This window comes from Pseudophryne corroboree, chromosome 1 (genome assembly GCF_028390025.1).
Source record: "Pseudophryne corroboree isolate aPseCor3 chromosome 1, aPseCor3.hap2, whole genome shotgun sequence".
Taxonomy (NCBI): Eukaryota; Metazoa; Chordata; class Amphibia; order Anura; family Myobatrachidae; genus Pseudophryne; species Pseudophryne corroboree.
Window position 1 is genome coordinate 943944295 of NC_086444.1, and position 22748 is coordinate 943967042.

The 22748-nt window shown below is 48.7% G+C and overlaps 1 protein-coding gene across 6 annotated transcripts in view; it reads right to left on the minus strand.

Moving 5' to 3' along the window:
- INPP4B (inositol polyphosphate-4-phosphatase type II B) overlaps window positions 1-22748 on the minus strand; it is a 1055719-nt gene that overhangs the window by 429916 nt on the left and 603055 nt on the right. For all 6 annotated transcript variants that reach the window (XM_063920402.1, XM_063920401.1, XM_063920400.1 and 3 more), the window contains one exon: window positions 11833-11944. In XM_063920402.1, the coding sequence (XP_063776472.1) occupies window positions 11833-11944 (112 nt within the window). The remainder of the gene's footprint in view (window positions 1-11832; window positions 11945-22748) is intronic.

Genomic DNA, 22748 nt, shown 5'->3' on the forward strand with positions numbered 1-22748 from the left:
TTGGGAAATGATAATCAGTTGATACAGTGGCTTCCATCTAAACCTACGGGTTGCTATAGATGTGGACAAGGGAAGTGCATTACATGTTCCTTTATTAAAAATAATACGCATACTTTTGAATCCTCTACTCATGAGCAATTTGTCATTAAATCATTTATTAACTGTAACAGCACATATCTTATTTATATTATGGTTTGCACCTGTGGTCATATCTACGTTGGGAGGACAACGCGTAAATTAAGGGTGAGGTTTCTGGAACACCACAGGAATATAGAAAAGGGTTTTCTGTTCCACAGTGTTTCCAGACACTTTTTACAACACCATGCGAAAAATGCTAAGGACATTAAACTGATAGGTGTGGAATGTATCTGTCCCACTAAAAGGGGTGGGGATAGATATAAAAAACTGTGTATAAGAGAGAATTACTGGATACATAAACGTAAGACCCTTGTCCCTGAAGGATTAAATGAGTCCATTGAAATAGACCTTTAGAACCCTTTATACCCAGCTTTTCCTCTCCTTTTTTGATTAAATTATTAATAATAAAAAAATTCTCAAAAAATTCTCAACACATTGAGAATATTTTTGTTAAATTCATGTTTCTAGTGTCCTAGTTTACAGTCACTCTTTTAAAATATATATAATGAGTTGTGCTACTAGAGAGAATATATTTATGAAACTATATTGTTTATTATTTATCCCCTCCTCAAATCTCCTAATCTTTCATTCTATTCTCTATAAGGTTCCTACCACAAAATGTCCCTCCCTTATATACATACATATAAAAATTGTATGTTTCGGATCGTCAACTTGTTGAGTAGAAAAAACTAGATTACGTCTATACTATAGGATTTTTTTTTATCAATATATAGTTTATCTTTAATTATTTATATAACTATCATATTCTACTATGCTGCTCCTTTTGATTCCATGAGCATAGGCGCTCCCCCCTCCCCCTTTCCCTTATATTTATGTTCAGATATTATTAACCTTAGATTAACAACTGTTCATTGATTTTATATTTATTTTATTGAGTTAACAACAATATAAAATATATTTAAACTTCTCTGCCAGTGAATCCATGTAATTTGAGATTATTTTACAGAGCCGGTAAATGAATAATGAATAACAAGTCTGTGAATCTGTTTGAACGTAACATTCTTTGTAAGGTCCACAGCTGAAGGCACTAATTAAAGCCTTTTAAAAGTGATCTCTCTGGGTGACGGGGCATTACTTTGAGAAAGGCACGTGGTTTCGTGATGAAACGCGTCAGTCTCCGCCCACTCTACCATAGCTGCAGCAGCGTCAGTGGCAAAGACGGAGAAACACGGCCCAGCTGAGCGGGAGTTTCATTGGACTCTGCTATCTGTCCATCCCGCCGTAAGCTGTTCTTCACACGCTGGATGAAGCATCAGCATCAAGTGTCCTTCTACACTTCCTCCGTGGATCAACTTGTCATTTACAGCCGGTGACGGAAAAGGCAACCCCCGTGGACAGACAATCTTATCCGAGGACGCTCGGCACAGGGGGCAGGACCACACCACTGTCTTGTACCAGGAGGTAAATGGACACTTGTAACGAATACTCTGAGCCGTTACATTTCTATTTCAGTGCGCTACAGTTTATCCACTGACTGATACTAAGTTACCACATGCTGTTTGAACACGGCACAGCTCATTCAGTGCACTGATCTCTCAGAAGAGAAGAAAAATAATTGATAGCAGCCTTGCGCTTACTAATTGCTGCTTGATCTTAGGTAATGGAGGAAACACCCAACACCTCCTAATTTACACAGGTTATACAAAAAAGAATACCAAGAACTAGCGCTATGTATTCAAATTGCAGTAAAAATGATGGGGATATTGCCACGTAGTTTCAGAAATCCCCTGTACGGTCTCTCCCCTGGAAATACACTTACAGGTTGTTTCTTTCACGTGTATCCATAAAGGTATCTTTATCAGCACATGGATTTCAACCCACTGGCACCACAATATTCGTTCACTAATAGCTGACAGTTATACAACTTACATTGAATTTCTGTCCCGCGTGCCCATAAAGGTATCTTTCTCGTCTCTGTGTGTTGATTTCCAGTAGAAATCCCCAGTAGGACAAACTTGTTTCCAAAAAGGTTTTATTAAAATAACAAAATTCATAAAAAAGTCCGCATACATCAACAGGAACTGGATAGCGGCAGCTGATGGAAAACCCCGTAGAGGAACGCACCGGCTGCAGACAGGTAAGCGCACAGTACGGAGTCCGAATCACAGACTTCCAGGACCTTCTGAACACAGACACAGGACGGCTTCAACGCATTTCAGGGAGTCTTGAAAAAGGGGAGTGGACTCCCTGAAACGCGTTGAAGCCGTCCTGACAGAGATTCAGTACACTGGGAACCAGACAGTTATTAGCAAGCATGGGCAGAGTTAATGCCAGAGATTCAGTACACTGAAAAAACAGAGCGTTATCAGCAAGTATGGGCAAAGATAATGCCAGAGATTCAGCACACTGGGAAGCCAGATAATTATATAATAGCAAGCATCGGCAGAGATAATTCTAGAGATTCAGCACACTGGGAAGCCAGAGAATTATATAATAGCAAGCATCGGCAGAGATAATGTCAGAGATTCAGCACACTGCGAAGCCAGAGAATTATATAATAGCAAGCATCGGCAGAGATAATTCTAGAGATTCAGCACACTGCGAAGCCAGAGAATTATATAATAGCAAGCATCGGCAAAGATAATGCCAGAGATTCAGCACACTGGGAAAACAGGGCGTTATCAGCAAGCATCAGCAGAGATAATGTCAGAGATTCAGTACCCTGGGAAGCCAGATAATTATATAATAGCAAGCATCGGCAGAGATAATTCTAGAGATTCAGCACACTGGGAAGCCAGATGATTAGGAGAGAGAATTGACTGCATAGGAAAGGAATGAGTTAAACATCTTGTGAGGGGTGGACCTAGCTGTGAGGAAAGTACAGCCTTTGGAAAAAGGGGAGGGTTTAATATATATAGGGAAGGCTAGGCCATTTTGCTCTCTCTTGTTGGTGAATTGCCTGGTGAGTGGGTGAGTGCTGCAGTGCAGAGCTTCCCACTTTTATTGTCAGTTTTCCAGTTTTTTGAATATATTCAGCTTCCCTGCATCCCTACACTGCAAATGGCTTCCCGACCTCGTCGTTCCACTAGGACCCCGGCCCGTTATTGAGCATCGGGCGCTGGGTCCGGGCCCGAGGACGGCCTCGCTGGCCCTGGGGACGGCGTCCCGTCCCCTGGGGCCTTCGCGGGCTCTGGCAGCGGGACGGAGCGGCATGCACGGCCGTCCTTGGTGCTGGGGGCCGGGCCAGTTTTGCCGGCAGGGCGCGGGCAGCAGGGACGGACGAGGGGGCAGCCGAGACGCCCGGAGGTGGACGGGCAGCAGCCCTCGCCTCCGGGCACAGTGTGTGGAGCCTCGAGGTCGGGCGCGCGCAGGCGCGCCACGGTGGGCGCCCGTCGTCGCTGGAGCCGCTCTCGTCTACAATCTCTTCCCCCTCGCCGCGGCCGCGAAGCGTTGCCGGCCGGGGGGGGACGAGTAGGCGTGAGGCGGCAGTTAGCCGGACGAGGCCCGTCGCGGGGCCTCGTCCGACAGGTTTACCAGGGGATGCAGCAGGGAGTGTGACGGCGGGGAGAGGCGCCACTGGTCTCCCTGTCTACCCTCCTCACTCCCCAACAGCCGGAGGGCGGAGGGGAGCGGGGGAGAAGGAGAGACAGGGAGTGGGTCAGGGGCAGCAGAGCTGCTCAGGGCCGGAATGAGTCACGCCGCGGCGCCCTCCCAGCGGGCGGAGGGAGCTCCGGCCTGCGGGGGGAGGGTGCGCGCGGCGAGAGGGAGAGCGGCAGCAGCGCTGGCTCAGGCGGGCAGGCCAGCGGAGTGGGCACAGTTTGGTGGGGGTCAGGGCCGCTGGCGCTTAGAGGCGCTGCCCATTCCCCACCGAGACAGGCTGGGCGCAGGGCGTCGGGGCCCCAGTTGGCGCCGGTCAGGCGCCCGGCGAGCAGGCGTGCGCCCACACCGGCTGGGGATCCCGCGGGGGGCGACACTGAGTTCTGGGGGGGTCAGGACCCCTCCGGGACACTGGCGTCGGCCCTGGCCACGGTAGTGGCGGCGTTGGGGCCGCGGCCGCATCCCCGGGAGTGGCAAACAGTTCCGGTGCGCCGGCAGTGGCTGGCGGGTCCAATACGCGGGCAGTGTCAGCAGCGCAGCGGGTTGCTCGCGCCTGCAGAGAGCTCGGGGCGGCCGCGGCGCAGCTCGACCATCGTGCCGGGCGGGGCGAGCAGGGGCATTTAACGGCGACGCCTGCCCCCCGGGGTGATAGGCATTCGCCCCGACTGCTGTCTGGGTCCTCTGCTCTGTTTTCTTCTGCAGGTGAATGCGAAGACATGGAGATGACGGGGTCCGAGGATGAGGAGGTCGGACTTGCCACGCCGGAGGATTCCGTGTCGGAGCAGTCGACGGCATCAGGTGAGGTGGTACAGTCTGTATCGGGCTCCTCCACGGGCTCTAGTTCTGGCAGCTCTTCCTCCTCTTCCTCTTCTCTGTCGTCGCAGGCGTCCGAAGTCAGTAGTACGACTAGGGCGAGGAAGCGTGCGATGAAATTCACCAAGAGGGCGGCGGGTCAGCAGGAAAGGCGGAAGAGGCGCAAGCGGCTTAGCAGGGACGCTCGCAGGGCCAAGAAGCGCCGCGATTTGCAGGGGTTGTCCGCTGCGACTACACTGCCGTGATGCGGGGGCTGAGGGACAGCTGCCGTAGGAAGATCCGCAGGGGGGATTACGTCGATGTGTTCGTCTTGACAAAGGACGCGAAGAAGGACTATAAGTCGGCAGCAGCAAAGAAGGGCATCGGGGCCGAGGCTTTCCGTACCTTCGACAATTGGCTGGCCGGCTTTTGGGTCTTCGCGGCCTGTTACCTAGAAGATAGGCCGGACGAGCACATGAACATCATTCGGTACCTGCATCTCATCCACGATATGCAGCGCACATCGTCGGGCACTGAGTGGCGTAGGTATGACGAGGAATTCCGGGAGAAACAGGATGGGTTGCAGGTCATGGACTTTGGGTATAAGGACGTGGAAGTCTGGCTCAAAGTCACTCGGGCTTCTCATCAGGCTAAGGAGCCCCGGAACGCGGGGGCGGACGTGCACCGCGCAGGGTCGTCCGCCCAAGGGTCCGGCGCGGACGGCGGATTGGCCAAAGCAGGTAGGTCGGCCGTCCGTGCAGGGGGGCAAGCCGCCGCGAAAGGGAAATGTTTCGCGTTTAACAACGCGGCCTGTTCCTTCGGCAAGCAGTGTCGTTTTCGACATTCGTGCTTGCAATGTGGTGGCTCCCCCCCAGCCTCCTCCTGCTTTAAAGGCAGTCGTCAGGGTGCCCGGGGTAAGCAAACCTACCCAAGACAGCCCGCGGGCGGGAGCGCTCCGCAGAGCTCCAACGCCAATTAATTTGGATACGATGGGCAAATGGTTGGATTGGTATCCAAATAAGGCAGATGCGAAATTTCTGTTTTCCGGTTTTTCGTTTTGGTTTTCGCTTGCCTGTTGCGAGCGAGGTGTCGTTTCGGGCCCAGCGGAACCTTCAGTCTGCCCGAGCCTTGCCGTTGGTGCTGCGGGAGAAAGTGGATAAGGAGGTCAGGTTGGGCAGGATGGAGGGACCGTTTATGTCACCCCCGGTGGATGGTTTGGTCATCTCTCCAGTGGGGGTGGTTCCCAAGAAGACTCCAGGCGCTTTTCGGCTCATTCAGCATCTCTCTTACCCGTCGGGGACGTCGGTCAATGACGCGATACCGCCGGCTCATTGCTCGGTGGTGTATCAGTCGTTTGACGAGGCGTTGGAGCTGGTCCGCGGTTACGGGACTGGGGCCCTCATGGCTAAGATTGATGTTGAGTCCGCTTTTCGATTGCTGCCTTTGCATCCGGACTCATTCCGTTTTATGGGTTTTCGGATAGGAGCGGAGTATTTCATCGACAAAGGTTTGCCGATGGGATGTTCCGTTTTCATGCTCGTTTTCGAATGGTTTAGCACGTTTCTGCATTGGTGCGTGGAGTCTTCGTCAGGGGGTCACGGGGTCGCCCATTACCTCGACGACTTCCTGTGTGCGGGTCCGGCAAATTCACCACGGTGCGGCGACTTGCTTTTCAGCTTCCGAGCTCTGTTTTTCCACTTCGGCGTTCCCGTAGCCGAGGATAAAACAGAGGGACCGGCCTCCTGTTTGTCATTTTTGGGGATTGAGATTGACACGGTGGCGGGATCGTGTCGACTGCCTCGGGACAAGGTGGTGAAGCTCCGCGACGCTATTTTCCGGTTCGAGGGGTCGCGTAAAGTCACGCTGCGGCAGGCGCAGTCCTTGCTGGGCATGTTGAACTTTGCTTGTCGGGTAATCCCGATGGGCAGGGTTTTCTGCCGGAAGCTAGAAAGGGCGACTGCGGGGTGTGCCAGACCACACCATTTTATGCGCCTTTCCTCCGAGATTAAGAGGGATTTGGCCGTATGGGCCTCGTTCCTGGAGGACTTCAACGGGGTGTGTATATGGCAGGCCCCAACGGTCGACAGCGCTAGGTTGCAGCTGTTCACCGACGCAGCAGGTGCCTCTGGATTCGGTTGCTATCTGGAGGGATCATGGTGCGCGGCCTCTTGGCCAGCGGAATGGCATCGCGAGGGTTTAACTAAGGACCTTTTGCTTCTTGAGCTTTTCCCTATTATGGTGGCGCTGGAGGTCTGGGGCGACCGGCTGGCTCATCGCAGCATCTTGTTCAGATGTGACAATCTGGGCTAGGTGCATGCGATAAATAACCAGAGGGCGAAGTCGCTGGTGGTTCTGAGGGTGCTGGGACAGTTGCTAGGGACGTGCCTACGTAGGAACCTGTGGTTCCGCACGCAGCATGTGCCTGGTCTGGAGAACGGAATTGCCGACGCATTGTCACGAGGGCAGTGGGAAAGGTTTTGGTTGTTGGCACCCGAGGCCGACGAGCATGGTTTTCATTGTCCCGGTTATGTCTGCCAGGTGATCGGGCCGGACTGGAAGGTCTAGCATTGCGGTCAGTCGCGCCAACCACGCTGACGGCTTACGGACAAGCTTGGAGCGAGTGGGAGGAGTTTGTTCGAGGACGAAATCAGCAAGGTAAGAGCGGGCATCGGATGATGCTTTCTTTTATTTGGCAGCTGTATGTTTCGGGTAGGTCCAGAGCGGTGGTATCCCGGTACTTGGCTGGTATTTCGTTTTTCAGCAAAATCAAGGGCGTCCCTGACGTGACGAAAAGTGGGATTCTGCTGAAGGCGATGAAAGGATGGGCGCGCGTCGCGCCGGCGCCGCCTGACAAGAGGCGGCCCATTGATGCGGCCTTGCTGCCGGCTGTCATTAGGGCGGTTGGAGGTATCGCGTCGTCCATGTTTGAGTCGCTGTTGTTCAGTTTGGCGTTCTCAATGGCTTACCACGGGGCCTTTAGGGTTTCGGAATTGGTAGCGCCTTCTAAGCGAGCAGATTCGCGCATGCTTGTCGGGGACGTGGTGGTGGGTGAGAGGTCCTTGCTATGCAGATTGCGTCGCTCTAAGACGGACCAAGTGGGGAGAGGTCGATGGGTCACCTTAGTTCCGGCACTTGAGGAGAGCATTTGCCCAGTAAGGTTGGCAGTGCAATATGCGGCAGTACGGCCCGAAGGTCGGGGGTCATGGCTGCTGCATTATGACGTGCTGCCGGTGACTAAATATCAATTTCGTTGGATGCTGGGTCGAGCTTGGGCCTTCCACCCGCTGCTTTCGGGACACATTCCTTCCGCATAGGGGCTGCGACGTCGGCTGCGGCGGCGGGATTTTCCATGGCTGAAATCCAGGCGGTGGGGCGATGGAAGTCGTCAAGTTACAGACGATATATTCGCCCCGTTGCATGAGATGTTGGCTTGCGCGTGGTTTTTGTTTAATTATGGTTGTTATGATCATGTTGTTACAGTTCAGTACGTTCTTGTATTGTGCGTTTGTTTGTCTTCCCGTTTTATCCTACTCCGGGATTAGCCACTCGCCGTTGCTGGCATGAGCCGGCAGCGGGGGTCTGGAGTTCTTTTGCGATTTTTTGCCTGATTTGACGGACTGAATTCTAATCCACAATTCGGCTGATCAGTTCTAATCAAAGTCCCTCAGCAGGTTTTTACGCTTTCACCTCCAGCTGAGTTCTTACATGTTTTTCCCTTGTTTATACCCCCCCTCCCCCCCCTCCACCCGTTTAATTTCTTAATTTAATTTGAATTTTCCCATTGTGTGTTTATGTACGCTTCAAATTGGCTAGAAGCTTGTGCAGATCGGCTAGGCCGTGACTTCTGCAATAAACGAAAACTCAATTTTTTCTTTGGCAGATCCTTCAGGTTAAATGCATTTAATAAACAATGGATAGATAATTAGTAACCAATTTTACCCCTTTTCCTCCTCTTCAGGCTGGCTTGAAGATGACTTGACTATTTGGGTGGTTGGCTACTCTTATGTCTATTGGGCCGCCAAGTTTTTGGCCTCGGAGGGGGCTCAGATGCTCCCTGGGGCTCAGGGAGTTCGTTGGCTTGGTTGGCGAGGAATGATGTGGAAAGATCTGAGGAGTAGACTAGTCAGTCAGGCCGGCAAGCATGGAGTCCCTAGGGTGCTGGTTGTCCATCTAGGTGGCAACGACCTGGGGAAGAGAACATCTTTGGAGTTGCGGTGGGCCATGATACAGGATCTGGCAAGTGTGGCCGCAGCATGGACCAATTGCGTATTGGTGTTCTCCTTGATGGTGCCAAGGTTGAGTTGGCGAGGTGTGGTGGACGGTCGCCTGATTGATGAGGCCAGAAAGAAGGTGAATGGGGCGGTGGCGAAGTGGGTGTTGTCCCACGGAGGCAAAGTAGTTCGCCACCCTAGGATTCGGTTCCGAGACAGTCACCTTTTTCGGCCTGATGGTGTGCATCTATCCAATGAGGGGATGATGCTTTTCCTGGAGGATCTGTGTCTTGTGTTGCAGGAGTTAGGGTGAGGTTATGGTGGCGGTGCGAAGACTCTGGGGAGGAGTCTTTCGCTGTTGGCGGAAAAGAACGGCAGTTTGTAGTTGTATGGTAAGCTGTAGTGATTTACAGTTTGGTGTGGTTTAGGTGCACTCACCTCCATCGACTTATTGGCCGCTCGACCACCCGTCCGGGAGGCAGCGGCAGGGCACCCATCAGGGTGGGTAGTCACTGTGGGGGTTGAGTTGTCACCTATTACCGATTTTGATAGTTTGTAGTTAAATTAGGATGTTCTCGAATTTTAGCATTTTAAGGTTAGCGTTAGTTTAATAGAGCCGTTCTTTTTTCTGCCACCATATGCCGGCTGAATCGGCATCTTAACAAAGTTTTCATTTACAGGTTTGCTATGGTTAGGGTCAAATAAATAGCTAGCAATTTTTCTGCCAAATTCAAGTCTCCGTGTCTTTATTTCTTGGTATTAGAGGTAACGAATGCTTTACTTTGAATGAAGGGGTCCACCAAATATCACTAGGATGTTTAGGAGAGAGAATTGACTGCATAGGAAAGGAATGAGTTAAACATCTTGTGAGGGGTGGACCTAGCTGTGAGGAAAATACAGCCTTTGGAAAAAGGGGAGGGTTTAATATATATAGGGAAGGCTAGGCCATTTTGCTCTCTCTTGTTGGTGAATTGCCTTCCCGCCCTCCCGCCCTGTTGGTAGAGGTTCTGGCACGGAGTGCCTTGGCGTTGAATTGTTGGCTGGGTTTATCGTTGGCTATTTATTGGCGGAAAAGAACGGCAGTTTGTAGTTGTATGGTAAGCTGTAGTGATTTACAGTTTGGTGTGGTTTAGGTGCACTCACCTCCATCGACTTATTGGCCGCTCGACCACCCGTCCGGGAGGAAGCGGCAGGGCACCCATCAGGGTGGGTAGTCACTGTGGGGGTTGAGTTGTCACATATTACCGATTTTGATAGTTTGTAGTTAAATTAGGATGTTCTCGAATTTTAGCATTTTAAGGTTAGCGTTAGTTTAATAGAGCCGTTCTTTTTTCTGCCACCATATGCCGGCTGAATCGGCATCTTAACAAAGTTTTCATTTACAGGTTTGCTATGGTTAGGGTCAAATAAACAGCTAGCAATTTTTCTGCCAAATTCAAGTCTCCGTGTCTTTATTTCTTGGTATTAGAGGTAACGAATGCTTTACTTTGAATGAAGGGGTCCACCAAATATCACTAGGATGTTTATATAATAGCAAGCATCGGCAGAGATAATTCTAGAGATTCAGCACACTGGGAAGCCAGATGACTATACAATAGCAAGCATCGGCAGAGATGTCAGAGATTCAGCACACTGGGAAGCCAGAGAATTATATAATAGCAAGCATCGGCAGAGATAATGCCAGAGATTCAGCACATTGGGAAGCCAGATGATTATATAATAGCAAGCATCGGCAGAGATAATTCTAGAGATTCAGCACACTGGGAAGCCAGATGATTATATAATAGCAAGCATCGGCAGAGATAATGCCAGAGATTCAGCACACTGGGAAAACAGGGCGTTATCAGCAAGCATCTGCAGAGATAATGTCAGAGAGAGATTCAGTACCCTGGGAAGCCAGATAATTATATAATAGCAAGCATCGGCAGAGATAATGTCAGAGATACAGTACCCTGGGAAGCCAGATAATTATATAATAGCAAGCATCGGCAGAGATAATGTCAGAGATACAGTACACTGGGAAGCCAGATGATTATATAATAGCAAGCATCGGCAGAGATAATGTCAGAGATACAGTACCCTGGGAAGCCAGATAATTATATAATAGCAAGCATCGGCAGAGATAATGTCAGAGATACAGTACACTGGGAAGCCAGATGATTATATAATAACAAGCATTGCCAGAGATAATGCCAGAGATTCAGTACACTGGGAAACCAGCCAGTTATCAGCAAGTATGGCCAGAGTTAATTGCAGAGATTCAGTTATTAGCAAACATGAACATAGTTAACTGGGGAAGCCAGAGAGTTATCAGCAATCACGGGCAGAGTTTATTGCAGAGATTCAGTACACTGGGATGCCAGAGATATAATAGCAAGCATGGGCAGAGTTAATGCCAGAGATTCAGCACCCTGGGAAACAAGAGCATTATATAACAGCAAGCATAGGCAGAGTTAATGCCAGAGGTTCAGCACACTGGGAAACCAGAAAGTGCATGGGCAGAGTTGATGCAACAGATTCAGTACACTGGGAAACCAGAGAGTTATCAGCAAAAATGGAAAGAGTTAATTGCAGAGATTCAGTTATTAGCAGGCATAGGCAGAGTTAACTGCAGAGATTCAGTACACTGAGAAAGCTTTTGTAAACTTGTCATAAGTCTGGAGCACAGTAGGAAACGCTAGACACTGATATATGGACACAAAAATCTAGTAACACTACAGTCAGTTTGCCAGGTTAATATAGCAGCTGAGGTGTACAAATAGCTAGTGATGATGTAATTCCCAAGTCTATTTAGTTTCATCTGTCAGACTGTGACACATGATTTTCTGGGGGAATCCTACCAATCTCACTGGCGTCCGACACTTGTGTGAACCACTCCTGCACCTCATTTGGAATGCCAAGGGCAAGACAAATTTTGCCAAGTATTTGCAGGCAAGATGTTTATAAAAGGTTGCGCTTAAGGCATAACTGATCAGGTTATATACTACTGGGGATTGTGTCAAAGTTAATGCAGTTTTTTACACTGTGTAGCATATTTGTTCAGGTGAACAAATGTTCAGTTTTCAGTTCTGCGTTGTGCTATTTAGCCATAGAAAATGATAGTTTGCAATGTAATTTGTACATGGTTTTCTACCTTTTGTTCTTGCACATCTGTTGTGATATGATCTGCTTCCCCATTCTGTATCTCACCCATCTTCACCAGACTCACTTCAATATTGCCAATGTTCTTTCCACCATTTAAGGTTCTGAAACACAAAATGTTAGTACTCGTCAGAGGTGAACCATATTACAGTGACATCTAAGGCTAATGTCTTACAATCAGAACAAGGAAATCAGCAAACATAATTGTTCTCTTAATCACGTACTATAAAATAAATGTTAAAACCGGATATTCTGTACAAAACAACTGATACTATGACATTTTATCCACAGGGTGAGAGAACACACATACAATAACATAAAGTAAAGAGCATTGTTTACTTGTTTAGTTTCTGTAAATTGTGTTAAGCTTGATATAAAGTCACGCTTAATGTATCTAATCCATGTCCCCAGTACAAACCAAAGGCCACAACACGGCTACCTATCACCGGCTGAAGGAATATGTGCACAGTGATTGGCCAGTGAATGATACAATTAGTACACCAAGCACTCAGTGTGTGCGCCAGTGTGTGCCCCTGATGATACTAGCATGCGCACCGGGTAGGCAATTTATTACATCTACATCCATTTCAATATTTATGGGTATTTCATTTCTAAACACTGAGGCTGATTTATCAATGAGCAAAAAATTGGCAATAGAATCCCCCGCCCCCAATTTCTCCAATACATAAAAATGGTTACCACAGACAATAACACATTGGGCAGTATTCTATTACTAGACAGAAAAATAAAGAAATACACCCTCAATCTTGCGCTACACAAAGTTCCATACATTTATGACCACTTCCTATGAACTAAGGAGTGGTGAAATAATGTCCAATGTGATACAAATGATCGTAAGAATCCTATGGTTCAGCAATGAATGATCAGCTTCCAAATGTTCGTACCGTACTTACATGTACGATACGATACGTGTAGAATACCCATAAAGGTATCTTTTTCCAAATGGTCCTGAAGGTTCGTAATGGGAGTGTTATTCACCATGTATTGGTCCTCATAAGACAAGAAAAGGGGAGGAGAAACAAAAGGACCAATAGTGTAGTATGTTCAGGTGACAAAATACCCCCCGAGGAATGTAGTAAACTGCCACTATGAGCACAGAACGTACCATACTTACGTAGGTACGTGTAACAAAATTCTTATAAAGGTATCTTTATGGGTCAATCTTATATAGAGGAAATGTCAAAGGATGAGGCGTACCCCGACTCACATTTGGAAGATGTAGGACATGCACATCAAGGTTTCTTTCACGTTCCTCCTCTCCTCCTTTTTGTTCTGCCTTGCTTAGCCTTTCAGTCCTCTGCACCACCCTCCTCCTGAGGAGGGACCACAAAGGTGTGGGAGTTGGAGTGGTGCAGAGGACTGAAAAGAACATATGCATTACATATGAACTGTGGGCGCAGAACTGCAGGCAACACTGGCAGCTCCACATCGCAGTATTATTGTGTGGCGGTGGTGGTATGTAGTCGCAGCGCCTGATTGGATGCCTATGTGCAGACTGCTAAAGTGTGGCATGTGTATCAGGGGCTCTACCTGGCATAATGTGTATTAGGGACTCTACCTAGCATAATGTGGGCTGCACCTAGCATAACGTGCATCGGGCTCTACCTAGCATAATGTGAACTTTTCCTGGAATCATGTGCATCAGGGGCTCTACCCGGCATAATGTGGGCTTTGTCTGGCAAAATGTGTATCAGGGGCTCTACCTTACAAATTATGGGCTCTACATGGCATAAGGTGTATCAGAGGTTCTACTGTGGTGTAATGCATGTAAGGGGCTCTACCGTGGCATAACGTATATAAGGGGTACTACTGTGTGGTGTAACGTTACTAACGGACACTACTGTGCCGTGTAATGTGAATTATTATTTTTTGTAGCCATGACCATTTCCCATAAAGCCATGCCCCTATATTTTTGCCACACACTGTCCTTACTTTAACTATGGTGGGAGAGGGGGCACCAATTCTTTTTTTTGCACAGGCAGGGCTGGTTTTCCGCATATGCTGGGTACGCAGCTGAGTAGGGTGCAACATAGAGGAGGGCTCCCTGCTCAGATGCGGCAGCGACATTTTCAAATCGTCCCTGCCCCCTGGGAGACTCGCAGAGAAGGTAGCAGAGTTGGCTCCACCGCGCCGTGTCCGTCAGCGCACCACTGCACCCCTTCAGTACTGTGAGCTCAAGATAAACTTCCACTCCCAGAAGCCCTTCCTGCTGTACTGCAAGGGCTGCTGGGAATGGTAGTTTATTTTGAGATTCTTCACAGTACTGTACAAGCAAAATAAACTACCGCTCCCAGAAGCCCTTGCTGTCCTGCTTGAAGAGGTAGTTTATTTTGTGAATATTCATACAGAGTACTGTAGTGGAGGGCATGATGTGGTGGTACCAACTCTACTGCTTGCTCTGAGGGTCTCTGGCCAGCACTGCACATGGGGGGCATGTCAGGTAATTATTTGTTGTGTAAGGGGCACTACAACAGAGAGGCATATCATGTAATTAATTATAATGTAAGGGGCACTACAACATGGGGGCATATCAGGTAATTAATTATTGTGTAAGGGGGCATATCAGGTATTACATTAATGTGTAAGCAGCACTACTATGGTGGGCATAATGTGTATGTGGCACTACTACGGTTGACATAATGTGTATGTGGCACTACTACAGTGGGCATAAGCCCCCTTAATTTTTCCAGATGTGTGCACAAAAGTACTTAGGGGGCGCCAAAGTATTTATTCACTTAAAATAAAATTTGGCATCGGGCCGGTGTTATGCACACCAGTGCCTGCAGGAAAGTACTGGTGTCAGAACTGTTATGCACTCCAGTGTCTGCAGGAATGTACTGGTGTTTGAACTGTTATGCAAAACAAATGGACTCACAGACAAACTGGGGAATATGACATAACGTACACAGAAGGTGATAGGGTAACAAAATACACACAAAGTGAACAGAGAAGCCCAGAGGCTAAGGAACTGGGTATCTCCCTTGTATTAGAACTGCTCAGATGGAAATAGCAAGATGTTGTGTTTTAATACGTAGAGAACCCGAAATGCTGTTGCTAAGGGCAACAGCAAAACCCTAAAGGGTTACCAACGGGTGTGGCAGTAAACTCCTTGGTCAGAGATGGAATGATAGACACAAGGAGAGACTCCACAATCCTGATTCTCACTTGCAGTGCACAGGTTTTAGCTTACTGCCACTAAACTGACCCCTGACACCTAGCACAGTGAGACAGGATTAGACAGGCAAGTCTTAGAATACAGCCGCAAACTTGCTAAGTTCACAGAGTAGTAACAGAACCCCAGCAAGCTAAACGACTGACTCCAGTCTTACTGCTAGGTCTGGATTGGCAGAGTGTAATACCAAATCCCCAGGCCTATTTGCAGTAAGCAACAAACAAATACAAAGCTACACAGTACTGGCTAACTTTCATGAACTGACTAACCAACAAAGATTCAGCAGCATCTGCTTACCCTGAAAAGAGGCCTTATAAAGCAGGTGCTGTCCACGCCCCACTCAGACCTCACAGACTGTGAGCACAAAAACCAGCACCGGATCCCCTGCCGTGCACAGAGCCTATAACCACTGCACAGCAAAAGACCCGAACCGGAGTATCAGCTGCGCTCAGGTTACTCCACTAGCACTTGTCTCCCGGTTGCCATGACGACGTGGCAGCACAGGGCAGGAGACCCTAACAGTACCCCCCCTCTGACGAGGGGTCAAAGAACCCCTACCACCGGGTTTATCGGGGAACTGCGAGAAGAAAGAGCGTATCAGTCTGGGGGCATGAAGATCACAACTGCGCACCCACGACCGCTCCTCCGGGCCATACCCCTTCCAGTGCACCAAAAATGACAGCCGACCCCGAACCACCTTGGAGTCAAGAATCCTTTCAACAACAAACTCCCTCTGGCCACGTATCAGAAGAGGGGAAGGTCTTCCACTGGAAGAAGGATTACTAATCGCCCGTTTTAAAAGGGAACAATGAAATGTTTTATTGATACCCAAAGAACGGGGCAGATCTAACTGAAATGCCACCGGATTGATAACCCTGGTGATCTTATAAGGGCCGATGAACCGGGGGCCTAACTTATGAGATGGCTGTCTCAACTTCAAATTCTTGGTTGACAACCAGACGAAGTCTCCTAATTTGAAGCTGCAGGGTCTTTTCCGCTTATCAAAAACCCTTTTGGTCACTAATGACACAGACACAAGGGCTTTCTTCACTTTCCGCCAAATACCTCTAAGGACCGAAACCACAGAGGAACCACCAGGCGTGGAGTCCAGGGGGTCAAAAGAATTGGCCTTAGGATGATGCCCATACACACAAAGGAAGGGAGAGATCCCTGTAGCAGAGTGAGCCGCGTTGTTATAGGCAAACTCCGCCATGGACAGATGAGCAACCCAGTCAGTCTGACACTTGGAGACATAACACCTGAGGAACTGCTCCAAGGACTGGTTCACCCTTTCAGTCTGCCCATTAGACTGCGGATGGTAGCCTGACGACAAGCTGACAGAAATCTGGAGATCGGAACAAAATGCCCTCCAGAATTTGGCCACAAACTGGGATCCGCGGTCAGAGACCACATCAAGTGGCAACCCGTGGAGACGCACAACATGCAGCATAAATAATTCAGACAGGCGTCTGGCTGATGGCAGCCCAACCAGTGGAACGAAGTGCGCCATCTTCGAAAACCTGTCAACGACAACCCAGATGGCTGTCATCCCCGAGGATTTGGGCAAGTCCACCACAAAATCCATTGAAATGTGGGTCCATGGCTTAGATGGGATAGAGAGTGGATGTAATGGGCCAACAGGAACCCCTCTAGGAGTCTTATTTCGGGCACAGATGTCACATGCCCGAACCCACTGATCCACATCCTTAGCCACCGAGGGCCACCACACCGCCCTAGATAGCAACTCCCGAGTTCTGGCAATACCCGGGTGACCTGCCGACTTCTTGGCATGGAATTCCAGGAACACTCGCTGTCTTAACCTAGGAGGCACAAACAAAAGACCTACCGGAAGGTCTGGAGGAGCCTGCTCCTGTGCTCTAAGGACTAATGATAAGAGGTCCTAGGTAATGCCCACTTTAATACATGATGGGGAAACAATGGGCAACGGCTCCTCGGTGGTCTCCTGGATTGGAGCAAAACTCCGCGAGAGCGCATCAGCCTTGATGTTTTTTGACCCAGGGCGATATGTTATCAAAAAATTAAAGCGAGCAAAAAACAAAGCCCATCGTGCCTGCCTGGCATTGAGACGCTTCGCTGACTCTAAATATGCCAGATTCTTATGGTCAGTGAGAATTGAGACCACAAACTTAGCCCCCTCAAGCCAGTGTCTCCACTCCTCGAGTGCATCCTTAATAGCCAACAATTCCCGGTTACCCACGTCATAATTCATCTCGGCAGGCGAAAATTTACGGGAAAAGTAAGCACAGGGATGAAGGCGATTATCAGACACTCCCATCTGAGAAAGCACTGCCCCAATACCCATCTCAGAGGCATCCACCTCCACCACAAAAGGACGCTCTGGATCTGGGTGTCGCAGCACCTTGGCCGAAACAAATGCCCTTTTGAGACGGGCAAAAGCCGCTTTAGCCTCACAAGACCAGTGAGCAACATCCGCCCCTTTCTTAGTGAGTGCCACCAAGGGCGCCACTATAGACGAAAATCCAGCGATAAATCGTCTATAAAAATTCGCAAAGCCCAGGAAACGCTGAAGCGCCTTCAAACTAGTGGGCTGCACCCAATCCAGGACTGCCTGTACCTTGGAACCCTCCATTTGGAAACCTTCTGGGGAGATAATATATCCTAGAAATGCGATTTGCTGAACTTCAAATTCGCACTTCTCCAGCTTCGCCCCAAGCCGGTGGTCTCTGAGTTTCTGGAGGACTAAGCGTACATGCTTCCGATGTTCCTCCAGGGAATGGGAGAAGATTAGGATGTCATCTAAGTATACAACTAAGAATCTATCCAAATATTCCCTGAGCACATCATTCATGAAATCCTGGAAGACTGCCGGGGCATTACAGAGCCCAAAAGGCATCACCAAATATTCATAATGCCCTGAGTGGGTATTAAAGGCAGTCTTCCATTCATCCCCCTCTCTTATTCGGATTAGATTGTACGCACCGCGTAGGTCAATCTTAGAAAAAATGGTGGCAGTACGAAGCTGGTCAAACAAGACCGAAATGAGAGGCAGTGGGTATGAGTTTTTAATCGTGATACGGTTCAATTCCCTGAAGTCAATGCAGGGTCGCAACGAACCGTCCTTTTTACCAACGAAGAAGAACCCCGACCCAACTGGAGACTGTGAAGGTCTGATAAATCCCTTAGCCAAGTTCTCCTGAATGTACTCTGCCATAGCCTGAGTCTCAGGACGTGACAGGGAGTACAACCTGCTCTTGGGAAGCTTAGCATTTGGCAACAAATCAATGGCACAGTCATAGGGGCGATGGGGAGGTAGTACCTCTGCAACTTTTTTGGAGAACACGTCCGCAAAATCTGCATAACACCCTGGCAATCCTGGCAAACTTAGCTGCGAGAGCCTGACTGGAAGGCTCAAGCAACTCCTGAAACAATCAGTACCCCAACTAAGAATCTCCCCAGAGACCCAGTCAAATTGAGGATTGTGGGCCCTTAACCAGGGTAACCCCAACACCAATGGGGCAAAAGTACAGACAGTCACATAAAAGGACAATTTTTCAGAGTGTGTGGCTCCAATAAACAAAGAAATCTGGCTAGTGCAAGAGGTAATTTTACCTTGGGATAATGGTTCCCCGTTTAACCCACAAATCTCAATTTCCGATGCCAAGGGTACTAAGGGAACAGAGTGTTTCAGGGCGAATTGGCGGTCCATAAAAACCCCGTCGGCCCCACTGTCCACAAAGGCCTCAGTCTTGACAGTTTGACCGAGGATCTTCAAGGTCACCGGAATGATAAAAGTCTTCTTGGGAAATTCTGACTTCTGGCCTGACAGGATATTTCCCATCACCCTCAGGCCCTGAAGTTTTCCGGCTTTTCGGGGCATGATACTACCACATGACCTTTATTCCCACAGTACAAACACAAGCCCTGCTGTCTCCTCCGCGTCTTCTCACGCGAGGAGAGGCGGGTAGCCCCAATCTGCATAGGCTCCTCAGAAAATTCCTCAGAGTCTGAGGTTCCCTTGGGAAGGAAGGAAATCTCAGTCTCCCTTTCAAGCCTACGCTCTCTCAGCCGTCTATCCACCCGGATGGATAACTGCATGAGCTGATCCAAGCTATCAGGCAAGGGATATTGTACCAGTTGGTCCTTTATCTGGTTAGAAAGACCTCTTCGGTACTGGTGTCTCAGGGCTGGGTCATTCCACTGGGTATCATGGGCCAACCTCCGAAACTCCGTACAGTAAACCTCAACTGGCCTTCGCCCTTGCTTAAGGATCGAAATCTGAGCCTCGGCTGAGGCCGTCTTGTCAGGGTCATCATACAACATGCCCAGTGCCGTAAAAAAAGCATCAACACTTTTAAGCGACGGACAGTCAGGCTGCAACCCATATGCCCAGACCTGTGGGTCTCCTTGTAGCAAGGAAATCACTATGCCCACCCGCTGAATCTCCGACCCAGAAGACTGAGGCCTAAGCCGGAAGTATAGCTTGCAGCTCTCCTTGAAACAAAAGAACTGCGAGCGATCTCCAGAAAAACGATCCGGGAGATTTACTTTCGGCTCCTTAACCCCTGCAGGTGCTGCTGCTGCGGGAGCTCCGCCAGCAGCCTGGGAGGTGTGCATTTTAATGGACAAATCATTAAATTGTCGAGTCAGGACCTGCACCTGATCGACCACCTGTTGCAACGTATTTTGAGGGGTATGCTCCATATTCCCACAAAATTTCAACAGGAGTATTAGGCTGCTGAATATGTTATGCACACCAGTGCCTGCAGGAAAGTACTGGTGTCAGAACTGTTATGCACTCCAGTGTCTGCAGGAATGTACTGGTGTTTGAACTGTTATGCAAAACAAATGGACTCACAGACAAACTGGGGAATATGACATAACGTACACAGAAGGTGATAGGGTAACAAAATACACACAAAGTGAACAGAGAAGCCCAGAGGCTAAGGAACTGGGTATCTCCCTTGTATTAGAACTGCTCAGATGGAAATAGCAAGATGTTGTGTTTTAATACGTAGAGAACCCGAAATGCTGTTGCTAAGGGCAACAGCAAAACCCTAAAGGGTTACCAACGGGTGTGGCAGTAAACTCCTTGGTCAGAGATGGAATGATAGACACAAGGAGAGACTCCACAATCCTGATTCTCACTTGCAGTGCACAGGTTTTAGCTTACTGCCACTAAACTGACCCCTGACACCTAGCACAGTGAGACAGGATTAGACAGGCAAGTCTTAGAATACAGCCGCAAACTTGCTAAGTTCACAGAGTAGTAACAGAACCCCAGCAAGCTAAACGACTGACTCCAGTCTTACTGCTAGGTCTGGATTGGCAGAGTGTAATACCAAATCCCCAGGCCTATTTGCAGTAAGCAACAAACAAATACAAAGCTACACAGTACTGGCTAACTTTCATGAACTGACTAACCAACAAAGATTCAGCAGCATCTGCTTACCCTGAAAAGAGGCCTTATAAAGCAGGTGCTGTCCACGCCCCACTCAGACCTCACAGACTGTGAGCACAAAAACCAGCACCGGATCCCCTGCCGTGCACAGAGCCTATAACCACTGCACAGCAAAAGACCCGAACCGGAGTATCAGCTGCGCTCAGGTTACTCCACTAGCACTTGTCTCCCGGTTGCCATGACGACGTGGCAGCACAGGGCAGGAGACCCTAACAGCCGGCCCTGGGCACAGAGCACCAAAATCTCTAGTTACAGCACTGATAATCCTCAATAAATTGGGACTAATTGGATAGCACAAGCAGAATCCATTAGCTGCGGTGAATAACCGCAGCTACTTGGACACTGGCCTATATTAATAAAATATAGACATATTAAGATCCATGATAGCAGCTTTTTTCTCTGAATATATTTTTTATTTTATATGTACATTTTTTTTTTCAGACTCATGAACCAGTTAACCATTTTAAAACAGGGCAGATTTAAAATAGTGTGGATGGAACGGGAGGTGGTCAAGATCCCGCTGGACGGGATCCCGGCGGTCGAAATACCGACGCCGGAATCCCGACCAGCACAATCCCGACATATTCTCCCTCCGTGGGTGTCCACGACACCCATAGAGGGAGAAAATAACAGTGTGCCCGCAGCACGGCGAGCGAAGCGAGCCCGCAAGGGCCCGCGTTCCGCTCGCCACCCCTGTCGGGATTGTGTGGTCGGGGTTCCGGCGTCGGTATTTCGACCGCCGGGATCCCGTCCAGTGGGATTTAGTACTGATCCCGATGGAACTACATATGCAGCCCTCTACATAAAAATAGACGCATCATCATGGTAGCAGATGATGATCAGCTGCCTAGCTGGCCACATAGTCAGCCATAACGTGTAAGTAGTACAATTGTATTTCTAGTTTTTTCTCAACATTCTGCAATTTATGTATTTTTAAGTACTTAGGGAGACATTGGGGCTGATCGTTTAGGGGGTGTACACACTCATGTGGCTCTAGCCACACCCACACCGTAGTGATCATAGCTCCTCCCCTTCTCAGTATAGGACCTTGAACATTTTCAACCCCAGGCCCATGTAGCCCCTAATGCAGCCTTGCCTTAACACCATAGTCCAGTATCACTGGAGAAGCTAATCTCTGATCATTTTTTGGGTAGACTGATTTCTCATAAATGTACTCTGCCTGACTCCGCCTAATCGTTTGGAAGCTTTTCTTTTCCACTCCCTGTATTTTACCTTGCAGTGTGATATCATTAATTGACTGTTCTGAGGAGTGTATGTTTACTTTTTAATACACTAATTTGCCATGACTATGGAGTCCTAGAAAGGTTAGAAACTTTTTGAGAATTCTTAAGGTGCTTACACATGGTGAAATTTTGACTAAGTGCCAATTTTGACTATGCGATTTCCCTTGAACTCCCCGGAGCCCAGAACCATGATCTTGACTATACAGTATTTCCGTGCGATTTTGACTATGTGCGATTTTGACTATATACAATTTTGACTATACTAGAAACTAGATTGTACATAATATAGTCAAAATTTCCTTGCCTACACAGTCTATTTTTTCTTGCGATACCAAACCCATGGGAGAGCGCATCGGTATCGCAAACTGTGTACACATGGGTGGTCATTCCGAGTTGTTCGGCACTTCTGCACATGCGTATGCGGCGCAATGCGCACGCGCATCGTACTATTACAACGAACAATGTAGTTTCACACAAGGTCTAGCGAAGCTTTTTAGTCGCACTGCTGGCCGCAGAGTGATGGGCAGGAAGAGGGCGTTTCTGGGTGTCAACTGACCGTTTTCAGGGAGTGTTCGAAAAAAACGCAGGCGTGCCAGGAAAAACGCAGGCGTGGCTGGGAGAAAGCAGGGCGTGTTCGTGACGTCAAAACAGGAACTGAACAGTCTGAAGTGATCACAAGTACTGAGTAGGTCTGAAGCTACTCTGAAACTGCACAAAATTATTTTGTAGCCGCTCTGCGATCCTTTCGTTCGCACTTCTGCTAAGCTAAAATACACTCCCACTGGGCGGCGGCATAGCGTTTGTACGGCTGCTAAAAATTGCTAGCGTGCGAACAACTCGGAATGACTACCCTGGTGCGATATGTGCTAACTTTTTTTACAATTTTGACTATATAGTCAAAATCGTAAGCAAACATCGCACCATGTGGTTAATTCCAAGTTGATCGCAGCAGCAACTTTTTTAGCAGTTGGGCAAAACCATGTGCACTGCAAGGGAGGCAGATATAACATGTGCAGAGAGAGTTATTTATT